The following is a 15,416-nucleotide window of genomic DNA, read 5'->3' on the forward strand; positions in this document are numbered from 1 at the left end:
GTTACGTCTCATCTAAGAGCAGTTTTCTCCCAGCAAGAACTTATAAATTTGGTGACTGAGGCCTACAAAAGTAAAACCAGCTCAAGCAGATAAACCGAATGAAAATGTTCACAGGTCTGTTTTCCTATTTCAACTGTCTTCTCCAGTTAATCTATTTCGAATAATACTTACTCAAGGAAGACTTTAATTTTTTTGATTGACCAGACTTTTTAAAAGCTGAATGAAAATTATTCAAAGACTAAAAATTTATTACACACAGGCATATTACTTTTTATCAAAGAAATTTATTTGCATGTAAATAAACAGGTTCTTTTGTAATGTTTTGGGGAAAAAATCCCACAGATTTGTCTACTTTCAAAAAAATGAAAAACCCCAAAATATTTACAGAACGGCCATATGCACAGAAAATCAAATTTGAAAGATTTTAGAAAAGACCCTCCCCAGCTGCTCCTGATGTACATTTTTAAAACTCAAAATTTAAAACCCAGCTTTTACAGCCGAGCATGTTTCCCAACCTAGCATATGAGATAAGTACTTCCTACCCCTCAAAAAAATCAAGCGTAGAAATAAGGGGTTAGGAAGATTGAAAAGAAATGAGATTGCCCAGGGATTGTAAATAATCAGTTTCCTATACTGGCATCTGCTTTAAGTGACTTGACTGGATATTGTATGACTCACTGGCTTCAGGAAAAGTTGGGTTTTTTTCTCTGACAATTCATGATATTGCTGCACTAAATTTTTACTCCTAGGCCTTAAGGAAAATCTTTCCAAGAGTCATCAACCTCAAGCCTGGTTTTGGCAATTATATCCCACTTCATTATACCCCCCTCTAAAACATGTTTTAAAATACATTGATTTTGAACCTGAAATCTTCATGTACATCAGAGCAGGTTTTGACCAAGAACGCCCTAACATGAAGCCAAAAGACAGAAGAATCAGGTCAAACAAAGACTACATAAGACACTAGCAGCAGAAGACAGGTAGAAGTTGACTTCATGTCCTTGCCGTCTTTTGAAACAGGAGAATGAGTACACCTAGACAGGAGGGAGGTGTCCCAGGCTTGGTTTATTCTGCCTCTTCTCCTCCACCCTGTGGAGAAATGCAGTGCTCCCTGGTTCTCAGGCAGGGTGAAGCAGTTTAGCCCCGGCTCCCTGTTAAGCAAGTTCAGATGCTGGGTCAGTGTGTGGGGTGTGCCCATCGACAATTCAGGGGCTTATCCTTCATCCAGATCCTAACTCGGGATCCTTTGATCTGGGATGAAGACAGAAAGAGAGAAAAAGCTTCCCAGTTTACTCATTTTGGTATTTGTTGGCTCTGCTTGGGGGAGCTGAGCCCCTGATACTATGCAGTACATTCCCCATAAGATTTACCCCACCCAGAACAAACTTTAAAACCACATAACTTTGTTTATTTCTGCAGAAACCAATGGGATAGGATTGAAAACTAGGTGAGAAACTTGTGAGAAATCCAACCTGGTTGTATGTCTGAGAGGCTGCTACTGTATCAGCATCACAAGATAAAGCACACTCTGGTGTCACCTTGCCCATGTCCTCCTTAGTGTCACCCAAGACATTTGACTCTGATACGGTAACCGATAACTTTTCTTGCTCCACTTTGCAATGTTTCGTTTCCTACTTCTTATTACCTTGGGACACAAAAGTGGCAGAGTTGTTGAGAGCTGATGACCAGAAAAGGGAGAACACTGGAGGAAATCAGAGACAGTCAGGAAAGAAAGCCAAAGCTGATTTTCCAACTCTATGCTAACTTCAACCTGCAGAAAGAGCTGAATATAGAAATCTTCTTCTTCAGTATCTGATGAAGTCATTCCATGTATTACACTCATACACAAATGAATCACCTGGCTTTTCTTTTTGTTTTGATCCAGACAAATGCTCGGGACCGTGCCCCGTCCTACTGATACAGATCCTGAATGGAATAATCAGGAATGGCACAGTGCAGGTGTCAAAATCAAAGTAAGGCCGCAGAATTCTGAGAGGACCCTCCAAATACTGAGAACTTGTGTTGCACTCAAATGGTCTCCTGGATTTTTATATTTATGAGAAGGGCTTCTTATTGATGTCCCCCAGAATCCAGACTCAGACCTATTCTTCCAAAAAGGTCCAATTGTGTTGCTACATAGTAGCAAGGGTTTATCTTCATGCCCACCTAGCATTCCAGGCCCCCATTACTTCAAGTGAGCTTGAAATTGTTTTAAGTGAACTATGGCTGCAAATGTTTTACTGTTTTATCTAAGGGAGCATGAGTGATTAAAGTCTGGACTCCTCCTTGTTAAGAGAAAGGAGCCCAGCTGTCAGGAATGGCATCAGTTATCCTATAAACAAAATGCTGGGGTGTGGACTTTTGGCACATTGTGGAAATAGGAGAACTATGAATTCTGTAATGGTTTTCATGCCACTGGGTCAGGGAGACTGTCCCACATTAAACCTTACTGCATCTGAAAACAAGTTTACATCCCAAAAAGCCAGCCCCGGTTTTTTTTTTGGGTTTTTTGAGGAAGAAGAGACTACAAATCAATACCTCCACAAGGAGGTTAACTCCTAATATTCCTATGATGTCTGAACCCTATGAAAAACCTCCTAAAACAGAAATACCATTTTGGTTTTCCACCTTAACTCTAAAGGTGGGCTCTGACTAATCTGCTTGGGCTTGATGCTACAGTACCAGCTCAAGCTGCAAGCACCCTACAACCAAATAAGCCTTGCTCTTCTACCTCCCATCATTTTGAACCCTGAACCTCATAGAATTAGAAAGAAATACTGTATAAAACCAGATAAAGGGTTAAAATATTACAAATAAATAGCTAAAATTATCTTCCCTCCCCCAAAACACTCCTAAGAAACAGACACCAAATATTACTTAAGTGTCCAAAATGACCGAAGTCCTTCATTTGCCCCTGCCTCAAATGGACAACTACCCAAAGGTGAACAACCTTCATGCAAATGCATCAAGGAATGTATTGCTTTTTCACTTTCTGCCCAGCCCTTCAAATACATGCACTAAAATGAATTCAAAACATGGCCTAAAAATGGAAAAAGGGAGGAAAAAAAAATATATGAATATTTCCCACAAAACTGTTTCCCACCCTTCCCTCTCCCTATGCCCCTCCCACCCCCTCCCTTTCATAAGCAAGTATTTTAACTTTTTTCCTAGCAAAGGAACAAGCAATTCTTGGTAACTAGAATCAAACCCTGTGGTTTCTTTAGTAAGGGTCTGGCTATGCCTTTCTAAATTCACCCAGCTCAGTGTCAAAGACATGCCATTTAACATTCTTAAACACAAAAATCAGACCTGTTCGTCTTACCCCTATGGTAGTCTGCCTATAAACTTATTAGTTTTTCTCTGGCCATGTTTTTTTGTCTTAAAAAGTAAGGTTACTAATTGCCAATCAGGGCTACATCCATAAGATCATCATCTTCCTCCCCAATCATAAAGTCAGGGCTGAGCCTTGAGGGCCTGTCTGTAGATAAGATTGTGTTACTTGTCATAGACAAGGACTGGTCTGAAGAGATCGGTGATTTAGACCAACTCTCTGGCTTGATGCTATGAGATTTTTTCTTGTCTCGGTCTTTGTCCCGGTCCCGATCTTTGTCTTTTACTTTCTTCTTTTCCTTTTTGTGCTTCTTATGCTTCTCTGTGCTGTATTCTGGAAGTGGTCGGATACCATCATCTGAGCTGGGACTGTTCTGATAAGATTTCTCTGCTATGGAGGAGCCTGACTCACTTTCACTGTCCAGATTCTGGGGGGTATATGCTGGTGACTTACTATGGCTGGGAGAGCCACGCTCATGCTTTGGAGTGGAACCACTGATGAGTGGAGAGCCATAGTTTTTGGAAGAGGCCATCTGAGGCCTAAGCCCTTCTCCACTACCTTCCCCAGGTTTCTGCAAAGTCACTTTGGCTTTAATGCTGGGTGATCCCCCATCGTGCTTGCTGATGATAATTTTTGCCACACCCGTGCTCCCCACATTTTTTGACTCTGAAGTCTTCTTAGACGAATCCGCTGAGCCCCCCGAGGTGGAAACCTTTGATTTGTCTTTATCACTTTTCTCACGCTTGCCCTGGAACTCTCCTCCTGACATGTTATGTTTGGAGGACATAGGATGGCTAGAAGAATTTGTGCTCACCCCCATCTGGCCGTCCATTGGGTCTTCACCTCCAGGGCCACTGGTGACAACCCCATGCTTCAGTTTATCTATGACAGCTGTTAAGGACGGCTTCTTATTTCTGCTGGGAGATTTCCCTTTGGAACTCCCATGCTGGTTCTGAGAGGATGACATGGAAGAGCCACTTGAGGAAAAGGATGAGGAAGATGCTGTGCAAGAATTAGATGATGGGGGAGTTTTCTGAGACAATGAGCCTGAGGATCCTAACCCTGAAGATGACTTCATGCCAGTGCTTGAACTAGTTCCAGACATATGAGAACCACCAGAACCTGAACTGATAGGGGACTTGGCTTTAGAGGATGGGGGAGTCCCAGGAACAGGCTTCATGGGAGAGGCAAGCTTATCAGAGCCTCCAGGTGGCCTTGAATGAGAAGGGGATATGTTTGGTTTACTTAAAGAAGGATTCATAAGTGATGATGGCTTCCCTTGAGGTTTCATCTTGGTGCTGCTGGAGCCACTGCTCAGTCCATGCTTGGTAATGGGAGAGGAGCCTGGCTTCCCCCCAGACTGAGATGAATTTTTGGACTGGCTAGATCCAGAAGACCCTTGGTTAGAATATATACTGCTACTTAACTTGGAACTTGATGAACCTTCTGATTTACTGCTTTTCATCTTGCCTGAGTTGGAAGCAGAAGACAAGGAAGAAGAGGAAGAATGGCTATGGTGGCTTTTACTGCCTGAGGAAGACACAGAACCACTGCTGGTGTACTGACTGTGAGAAGAGGGCTTGCCCACCATCACAGTTCCCTTAGGAATCTGAATAGTGATTTTGGGAATGGGTGGTGTGGCAACACCTGGGGGAGTCTGAGATCTTCCTGAACTGCCTGGAGATTTGGATCCACCTGTACTGGTGGGTGGGGTGAAAGGTCGGTTAGAAGAACTGTGAGATGGAGACTTTCCCTCAGTGTCTGCCTTCTTCCGTTTTGGAGGCTTATCTTTGCTCTTGCCATCATTAGACGCGGTCCGACTGCGCTTCCCTGGTTTGCTATCTAACCCTGGCCCTGACAGACTACTATTACTGGTGCCATTGCCTTCCTTTACTCTCTTTTGAGTCTTGTCTTTCCCTAAGTCCCCAGTGGTCAATAAAGGACTCTGGCTACCACTGTGATGCTCCATGAGATCTGCAGAACCCAAAGCCTTACCAGCCACTGCTATAATACTGAAATCAACTGTGTCAGCTTGGCTATTGCCTTTAAACTTAGCCTCCCCATTATCACCTCCAAGCATTGGCACCCCCAAAGTATTTAGTGCCTGAGGTGCAAATCCTTTGAAATCATCATTATCTCCACTTTGGCTGCTTTCATCAAAATATTCTTCTCCAAAACCACTTTGGCTCTGGCTATTCAACAAATCAGGATTGAAATCTACTCCATCAGGAAAAAAATGATTGGTAGGAGAGTCACTACTGGGGCTTCCAGCAGCATCTGCAATAAGGTCAGCTGGATCAGTGTATGGATTTTCATTATTATTGGTTTGAAAGACATCAGGGTCAAAGAGGGCACTCTGAGAATGCCCAGAGCTTGAAGAATCTCGAACAGGGGTGCCAATGGGTGGGCAATCGTCATTAGTGCTGGGAAGCTTAGAGGCTTCTTCTGCAATGTCTGAAAGGATATCAGTTACATCTGGGCCAATGCTGTCTGAACTGGATAGTCGGACCATCCTTTGAATACTGGGTTGGGGGTGAGGTACTGGTTGTGGGTAAGTTGTTGGGGGAGTGCTACACTGGCTTGGAGCTGGAGTAATGTGTGGCGTATCCAGTGTGTCAGCTGTCATGTTGACATCAAAGATAGGGTTCTGTGAGTCAACATCCATTGAAAATAGCTCCCTCTGAAAGTCATCTTCAGTCTGGTGCTTGGGTTTGTCAGGTAGTAATCTAGATGACTTCTTCTTCTTTGTCTTGTTGCTTCCCGAGCACATTTCCATCCGGGGTGAGCCGGAAGAGGAGTTCTGCCTTTCTAAAGGGCTGCATCCATAAAGGGCTGAGAAATCCTGGGCAGGATTATCTTTAAGAAGGTTCATGAGCATCGGGTGGTTCTTGGTGTTGCCGGCCATCGAAGAGACAGGTGGCGGCGTGTGATGAGGAGGGGTCGGACTCGAGCCAATGGTAGACCCCCCGTTCCCTGTGATTTGCAACAAACTGGTAAGAATTGGGTTCTGAGACACCTTGCTGAAGTCCTCCCCATGGCCCACCGACTCATGCCGATCTTTGATGCTCATGCTCATATTAAACAAGGTGGTAATGGGACCCCCCGGAAAGGTGTTGGTTGGTGTAGTGGTACCACTCATTGGGTTGTTGCCTGTGGTCATGCCATACCCTGGGCTGCTAGCCGGGGGCAGGTTCTTTTTCACCATGTCTTCAACTGTCTCTGCAATGAGGGACAGTGCTGGGGTGTCGGCCTGAATGGTTTCAGCTTTCCTCCGAATAGCCCTCATCGTCACAGGGATGGACATACACCTGTAAGATAAGATGGAGGGAAAAAATTAACATTGCACTAGCTGCTGAATAAAACCAATTTTCATTAGGGAAAACAGGCTTTAATTTTGCCTGAGATTTAGATATTCCATCAGAGGTTTGTATTAAGCAATTTTCAGGTAAGGCAAATAACCCCAAAGGCAGGCAGGAGCAGTTCTATGAAATGCCAGGGCTTTGGGTAAATTCATTCTAAAAGGAATCTAGACCGGTAGGCAATCATCAACCTCTTTTGAAGCACCACCAAAAACTAACTACAAACAAGAATCCAAATAATTAGATAATTATAACGAACTAGAAGAAAACTCGGTAAGACAATGCACTCCTTTTGGAGCTTCCCATGTGATTAATGGGATACATGATTTATCTTAATGAACTACTACAAAAATCTCTTGACTCATCAAGTTCTAAACCTTAATGGCTTAGATCACCCCAAAACTATACTCTGAAAAGAGCTACTGCTGGTATGAAATCTTGTTTAAAGCAAAACACTTTTTATCTTACAGATAAATTCATAAACATGTGTTTGAAAACATTTTGCTCTAGAACATTTCAGCAATCTCAAAGGGCCAGTTAGTAATAGTTTAGATGTTTGAAGATCATGTGGTTTCTATCCAACTACTCTGCCATCTTAGCTCAAAAGCCACCATAGACAATATGTAAATGAACAGACATGGCTGTGTTCCAAGAAAAATTTATTTACAGGCCACTAGTTCCTGCTCAAGAAAAATCTCAAAATTACATATTAATGTTCCTGGGAAGCTGACTGCCTTACATACCTTCCCTCATACTGCCACTGACATGTTGAATATGTTAAAAAGTGACAGAGAAGATAAATGAAAAAAGATCTAGGTACATCTTATTTCAGCTCTCTCTCTCCTAAAAGAACCCTAATGCCGGGCCTGAAGTTACCTACCTTACTTCCTATTACTTGCATATTGATATTTTAAAAAACCAAAGCTCATACAAAAGAAAAGGGTGAATTTAAAGCAGTAACTAAATTCTTTCCTCCTAAATTTCCAATTCACTCTAATTCTGAAAACAACATTCCTTATACACGTCTTACTGGGACTCTGATGGAAAAAGGACAGTTCTACCTTTGAACAACTTTGGCAATGAAGTCATCTGTGCAGATGAGTGCATCTGACATCCCCTTGTAGAGTTTACAGCTCACATGTGTTGAGTCCTGCACATCCATTACCACTGAAAGACAAAATATGTAGGAGGTATTTGAGATAGATTCAGCTTCTGACTTTTCAAAAGAGATAAAGGGACCAAACTGCTGTCCTGAGAGAGGTGCTAGTCACCCATACAACTCACCACACACCAGGGAGTCATTCACAGGGTGCTGAAAAGATACGCTGAAACGGGACTCTGAGAGGGGACACACTTCAAATTGGAGGAGCCCAGGAGAATCTGAAAGGCCAAGAAAACATCACAAAATAATCAACCAAATATAAGACTTGAGACAAGTAAATAATAATCCCTAAGTATAAAGAATGAAATTCTTTCTCTCCCTCGGAAACTAAATCCCATACATTTTTTTTTATGTACAAAATCTATGTCATCCACAGGTAATAGAAGGAATTTGCCAGTTTGTTATAAATACTCCAAAACAAAGAAGTAATTAAACTTCAGTTTTCTAAAATGAAGGCATGTAATCCCTAAATTGTGAAAGACCTTGACAGGTATAAACACCCTGCCTTGAAAGTGAATTCTGAATATAAATGTGGACAAGAGGAGTTGCTCATTCTGTGTGATAAGCAGACATCCAGACCATTGCCATAAACCCTGCTTTCTATCAGTGTTTGCAGCTGTTAGCTGTGCAGCCCATAATCGGGTAAGCAGGGATATAGGGGCTACAATGCAAAATGATGTACTTATGCCAAATACACACATATCTAACTGTCATCAGAGGTTCCTAACCCAAATATGCTGTCAGCCCAGAGAGAGGGATTACAAATTTTCTTGGCAAAAAGCATCTCTGTAGGACCGCCTTACAAAAACTCATTTTTAGATGCCCTGTAGCTATTTGGAGAATTCTCCTAGGATTCAAATACATGAAATAGAAGGGCCATAAATACACTTGCATATGCTGTGTCATTACTCTAACTCGCTTAAAATTTCTCATTCCGGAGCAATTCTTAGCCCCATGAAAGATATCTCCTGATTTACCTTCCCTGTTTCTTCATACTAACCATTTGCACTGATACATCTCTATCAATGAAGTGCTTTACAACTAAGGTAAAAAGTTAATTATGGTTAACTAGAGCAGCGAAAATTCACATCAAAGCTTCTAACAGCAAACTGTTTGAAAAATACTAGCATTCCAGAATGTTGGGAGAAAAAAGGGCACAAGTCTGAACTCTTTTTAAACTGTATGATTAAGTTCTCCAAAAAATGGAAAGAGGAAATATAATCAGGACTAAAAGCTGAGAAGCACTGTCCTAACCACCTAAAATTTAGATATCAAGGAATCCTCTCTTCCTACAGCATCCCAAGTTCTACTTTACGTTCTGCTGCAAGGTTCAGGCCCTTAGGTACCAATTATATCGCTGTATACAGAAAAAACGTAAGTCCATTGCAAAAACAGAACAATAGTGGTTTCCAAATGCCAATTTTTAGATTGGTTCCATTAAATTATTTGTGGAGCTTAAACTAGATTCCCAACTCCTCCCACTGAAGTGCTAATTCAGTTCATTTGATTGTGGAAATCAAATATCTGTATTTTTTGTTTATTTGGTTTTTTTTTTAAAAGATTTTATTGGGGAATTGGGGGAGGGGAACAGTGTTGGGGAATTGGGGAAGGGGCCAGCCAAGTTGTTGTTCTTCAATCTTTGTTGTGGAGGGTGCCAGTCGCCATCTGGCTTCCCGTCGGCAGCTCGTGGTCTCTAAGCTCAAGGTGCTGTGTTCAATCTGAGTTGCGGGTGGGTGTAGCCACCATCCCATCTGGGAGTTGAACCAGCAGCCTCCTTAAGAGCGCATGCCCTAGGGCCAGCCAAGTGGCACGATGGTTAAGAACTGGCTTGGGATGCCGGAAGGCCCCAGTTCGGATCCCACACGTGAGGGCCAGTGACGCTGCCCTCCACAGCTGAGATGCTGAACAGCGGCTCAACCTGGAGCTGGGCTGCCGTGGGTCGCTGGTGACGGCGTGGGCTGCAGCCCCTGTGGCAGTGCGTTGCCATGGGCTACAGTGGCTAGCGGCCGGCAGCCGCAGTGGGCGGCCATCCAGAAGCCGGCGACTGATCTGCCACACCCGGGAGGAGCGCAGTGATGGTGCCAGCTTGGGCCAGTGGAGCAGTGTCCTCCACAACTGGATTGAGGAGCGGAGCAGCAGCAACTTGTCTGTTCCCCTTTCCCCAATTCCCCAGCACTGTTCCCATCCCCCCAATTCCCCAATAAAAATCTTTAAAAAAAACCCCACAAACTACAATTTTAAAAGATACAGAAACTCTTTAAAAAAAAAAAAAAGAGCGCATGCCCTATCCACTGAGCCATCCGGGCAGCAGCTCAGCTCAAGGTGCCAAGTTCAGTCTTAGTTGCGGGTGGGCATAGCCCACCATGAAACAAACAGGCAATCTTGTTTTACACCAGCTAAGCCAACCTGTTGGCAGCTCAGCGATAGCTCAGCTCGGGCACAGCGTCACTGGCCCATGTGGGAATCGAACCAGCGGCCCCGTTGCTCATAGCCCGCATTCTTAAGCCAACTCAACCAACTGAGCCACTTGGCCGGCCCCAAATATCTGTACTGTTAAAAGCTCCATAGGTGATATTGAAGGGCCACCAAATTAGAGAACCACTAGAGTAATCAGTTTCCATTTACCAGTAAGTATATCAAAAAGAAAGGCAGGTACCTTCTTTCAGAATAGTTCTTTTGACACAGCTTCCAATTAGGGTGTTATAGGCCACTTGGTGTCTGATCAGATTTAGGATAAGAGGAACCCGGCCAGGGTGCTGAAAGGTGATTTTGCTAACAAGGGTTCCCTGTAGACTTCTGCCATCTGGAAGAGGAGCATCCTTGTTGAGGAAATAGCAGTGCTGCTGACCTGGAAGAGCCTGGACAAAAAGAAAAAAGGAAACAAATGCTATTTACCCACCCATTGTACTCCAACCACAAACTATCCTGAAAAAAAAACCTACTCCTGAAAACCCAGCAGCAATTTCTTGGTGAATAATAAAACTCCACTGTGAATTCTTCAGTCCCCTAATGTTATAAATGCCAATTATTCACTTGGCTGAAAAGACCATCTTTTTTTTGGCAAATGTTCTGCTAGTGGTTTCCTAACATAGTTAACATAAAAATTACCCCCAGAAACCTGTATAAGAGGTTCCTGAACAATAACTGCAAAATCTGTATTTTTAATAAAACATCCTATATAGTTATAATGCAGCCACAATTTGGGAACTACTACTTTAGACTATTATCAAACATTCAAATAAATTTAAGTGAAGATCAGATTTTGGAACCTTCCTTAATTTATTCATTCCAGCACTTTCTTCTCTATGTACTTGAAGGAACTTTCCAGGTTATAAGCACATGGCACTTGCAAAAATTAAACAATAAAAATGCTTAATACCTACTTAATAAGCTTATAAAAGTTCAGAATACCATCAAGAGACTTTTATCTGAAATTTCAACAATGAAATGTATGTTGTTTCCTGATTCAGAAACTCATGCTCTCTTTCTTTGGTATGTTTCAGAGATTTCTGTAATTTCCGGCGTGAGTAAATTAGGATATGATCCAGCAGTTCAAAAGAACGTTATCTGACCTTAGTAATCCTATAAAGGAAGATTCTGATCTTGGGTCCAAACATAACCTGTAACAGTCTATGGACTATTATACTTACAGCATAAAATCGCATGTTGTGATTCAAAGGTATGGGGTCAGGGTCCTTTGACAGCTCAAACTGAGTGATCAGTTCATACAGGGGTACATAAGTTGGTTGAGTTTCAAACAATGGAATTCCTGGAAAAACAAGGATCAATATAATGATCACAGTAAGATCATACTGTTGACAGCTCAGTTTTCCCTTCATGACTTCTACTTCACTTGTCCATTTATTGAAGAAGTATTTAGTACAAAGCAGTATGACACCTATACCCATCAATATCTCTTTGAGGCCTGCAAGACCGAAGGAGATCTAAGATAATCTGAATTTGAAGTTTGCTTTTCACATTTATAACAAGTACTAACTCCTAATGCTTAAAACTCACCTGTGCAGTTCTGAAGTTTCTGAACAAATGCTCTAGATACTGGGATTGGCTGGGGAAATTTCAAGAAGAAACAGGCAGGAAGATCAACACTATTGGCACTGGTGATTGAGGAGAAGGAGGGGGTCCTTCAAACAAAAGGGGGAGGGTTAGATTTTGACCTGATAGGTAAATGAAAAATCTAAACACCCGTTCTTAGACATGTCTGTATTGTATAAACACACACTGACAAAGCCTATCAAAACTCACTCTTTGAACTCCTTTCACCAATTCTGAAACATCCTTTTTGTTAACCCTAAAGTATTTAATCAAACATCTATCCTGAGGCATATTTTCTAGTTATTACTCCAACATAACTCCAAATCAACATAAGTCCCATAAGAAAAAATGGAGCAATCACTAAACCAGAGGAATTATCACAGTTCTCTTCTTTTTCTCTCAGAATACAGAATGTGTTCTATGAGCAGACTTCAGAGAGGAACATTAAAATAGACATTGAAAAAAGAAATTAAATGGATAAAACAAAAAGCCAATCTCTAGAAAGTCAAGTGAGGAAGAGCCAAATGAAAGTAATACTTGTTTCATACTGGGCTTGAAGTTGAAAAAGTGGACTTTGTTACCCTAGAATTATATTTAACTTACCATTTGTTGTCAACCGGATGTGACCCCATAATTAATGGTGCAATTGGGAGTTTATACATAGCAGATGTTCCTTCGATTGTCACTGATGCATTCATGCCCAAAGATCGAGGAACTAAGAATAGGAAAGAAAAAGGGTATTCTCCAAAGTAACACAAATTGTAAGTATCTTAACTTTAAAAAAAATTTTTTTTTGTTTTTTAAAAACAGGCTAACTTCTACATAATTTGTCAGCCCTATTTTGTTTGTCAGATACTGTAATACATATGTAACTTAGAAATGCTAAAAGTTTCCTTTCTAACCAACCTATATTTCTATCAGTAGATAAATTAATACAGGAAACAATGAAGTCCAAGGGAAAAAAAATTTAAAGGCTTATCATTCGTATGTACTTATCTTGTCCAACTTCAGAATGCATTTAAATAGAATTATGATTATAGGATAATCAAAGACTGAAGTTACAAGGGGACCAAATGAGGTATTAGGCCACTTCTCATTTTGTTTTAGGGTATTCAAGTACAAATAGAAAATAACATCCACTATTGTAATTCTTTTGTAAATTGGCTAATTTTTTCGCCTATAAAGTAATGACTAAAAGGGATTATTTTAAGTCAGATGGTTTATATCTTTTCATTCACTCATTTACTTATTCAAAAGCACCTATTAAGCTTTTATTTATGTGTGTGTACATATACGTGTGTGTGTGTGTGTGTTTGCATCTGATAAACTATCAGGTGCAAACTTTGGTAGAGATGGCAAACTTATTAGGGAGTAGCAAACAAGAAAGTATAGGCAGGCCCAGGCATTCAAATTTTTAAAAATATTTTTAAACACTGAACAAAACCTTCAGTTGCTTTACAGTTAGTCTTACCATTATTCTCATGCAAAATGATAGGAGATGTAGTCTTATCGTCCAGCAAGTCAGAAGGAGAGGCATAGTACTTCAAATTCATTAAATGACCTATGAAAAATAAAATTTATCACTACATCTTTATCAGGTAAATTACAAATAAAGAAAAACATTCCCATTTCTATAAACCTATATGCGAGAAAAGAGTTTCACAGATATGAAGACTCTTGCTCTAAAGCAGCTTATGAAATATGACAGAAGCCTAAGTATTGATTCCAATGGCAACAATTTACTTCACAATTAAAAAAAATAAAATTTAGGGAGGACAGGTGTAAACACCTTAGAAATCACTAAAAATACACAAATGACTGGTCATTTTGTCCCTCTGCTCATGAACCCAAGGTGAAATGTTAGGTAATGATCCCTCAACTAAAAATTAAACATTTTTTTCTAACTAAGCAAAGTAGGATCACATACCCCCACTTCTTGGAGTGAGATAGCCAACACTTCCATGAAGAATCTTATCCAAGGGACCAGCATTGGTTGCTTTCCTATAAGACACATGATATATATTTGCTTGTATTTAAGCCCAGAAGGTATTAGTGTACAATGTAAAAATGACTTAAAGCTCTTAAAAGACTTATAATACCATCCTAATAACTCTGTCCTGTAATTGGGCATATAACAATTGTATTTCACCTTCAAAGTGGAGAGATTATTTCCGAGTATACACCAGTATGTATAATATGGTTAACAAAAATTACAACTAGACTATTATTTATTAGATGGCCAGGTTTGACAAGTCTTCAGATAAAACCTATGGAATACCAACCAACACTTTATGGATACTGACATTCAGAAAATGGAATGCATACAAAAACTCATAGACACAGACAACAGTTTAGTGGTTACCAGAGGATAAGGAGGGAGAAAGGGTTGTAGAAGGGGGGAAAAAAAGAAAACGGAATACAGTCATCATTTGGGAAGTGAAAGGAGATGGACAACATGTATAATATAGATAAAATATAGATGTATAACAATATACATCTATAATATAGATTTTTAAAAATAGGACCCTAGTAACCCCCTATATGAAAAACTTTTAGAACAAGGTACCTAGAATTGACACCTTAGTCAGTCTTACCAATACATAACTGCCATTTTAGATAGATCCTGTTCTAAGGATTGGAGAGCCAAGTACATTTTAGTCTTCAGTTTGCTAGAGTAGATGAAGAGAACAAGAGTTAAATAGTTAAAATACACACACACACACACACACACAGGCACACACAGCCTAGAGGGCAAGTCTATATTGGAGGCAACTAAAATATTCATTAAAAAACAACAACACCCTTTAAAATGTTTTTTAAAAAAAATCCATAGTGATTTATCAAAGCTAATTTTTATCTCTATTTAAAAGAGCTAAGCAAGTTAACAGAATCCCAGGTAGTGTGAGAGTAAAAATGACAAGCCAGTTCCACAACAACTGATTTCTTTCAGCCAAGAAATCAATATGTTGAAGACATCTCAAAGATTATAGTCTCTTTTGGCATTATAATCAATTAATGCAGATATTGTTGATTTAAAATACCTTTAAAAGACAGCTGGAAGCTGAGCTACAGATTGTCAGTATGAGTAGAATCACAAATGAGATAGGGCAGAAGACTTGGCAAATTTCTAAGCACAAAATGGTTTATAGATTTATACTGATTTTTCCATCATCAAAAGCAAAAAATAAAAATACTTACTTGTCCCCCGGAAGGTTATAAAGATTAACGAGACCCTTAAGGTGCTTAGAAAATTCATCAAAATTTTTTTCCCTATAAGGAGTTCAGAGAAGAGGGGAGAAAGAGAATAAAACATACAATTACTACTCAATCTTAACAGCAAAGTGCCAAAAATCATGGCTGTATAAAACTTAATTTAAGGGCCGGCCGAGTGGTACGATGGTTAAGAACTGGTTGGGATGCCTGAGGGCCCCGGTTCGGATCCCACATATGAGGGCCAGTGACACTGCCCTCCACAGCTAAGATGCTGAACAACAGCTCAACCTGGAGCTGG

General features: G+C 40.6%; 1 protein-coding gene across 1 annotated transcript in view; it reads right to left on the minus strand.

Annotated features, from left to right (window-relative positions):
- Nucleotides 1-264: 264 nt before the first annotated feature.
- The window catches only part of MED1 (mediator complex subunit 1), a 32,245-nt gene continuing 17,093 nt past the window's right edge, over nucleotides 265-15,416 (minus strand). Inside the window, exons 7-17 of the mRNA XM_019638805.1 lie at nucleotides 15,104-15,175; nucleotides 14,500-14,574; nucleotides 13,833-13,906; nucleotides 13,377-13,466; nucleotides 12,509-12,620; nucleotides 11,870-11,994; nucleotides 11,503-11,621; nucleotides 10,509-10,710; nucleotides 7,975-8,070; nucleotides 7,752-7,857; nucleotides 265-6,639 (exon numbers count right to left, since the gene is read on the minus strand). Of these exons, the coding sequence (XP_019494350.1) occupies nucleotides 3,396-6,639; nucleotides 7,752-7,857; nucleotides 7,975-8,070; nucleotides 10,509-10,710; nucleotides 11,503-11,621; nucleotides 11,870-11,994; nucleotides 12,509-12,620; nucleotides 13,377-13,466; nucleotides 13,833-13,906; nucleotides 14,500-14,574; nucleotides 15,104-15,175 (4,315 nt within the window). The 3' untranslated portion in view covers nucleotides 265-3,395. The remainder of the gene's footprint in view (nucleotides 6,640-7,751; nucleotides 7,858-7,974; nucleotides 8,071-10,508; nucleotides 10,711-11,502; nucleotides 11,622-11,869; nucleotides 11,995-12,508; nucleotides 12,621-13,376; nucleotides 13,467-13,832; nucleotides 13,907-14,499; nucleotides 14,575-15,103; nucleotides 15,176-15,416) is intronic.

The sequence above is a fragment of the Hipposideros armiger genome, unplaced genomic scaffold (assembly GCF_001890085.2).
Source record: "Hipposideros armiger isolate ML-2016 unplaced genomic scaffold, ASM189008v1 scaffold_40, whole genome shotgun sequence".
Taxonomy (NCBI): Eukaryota; Metazoa; Chordata; class Mammalia; order Chiroptera; family Hipposideridae; genus Hipposideros; species Hipposideros armiger.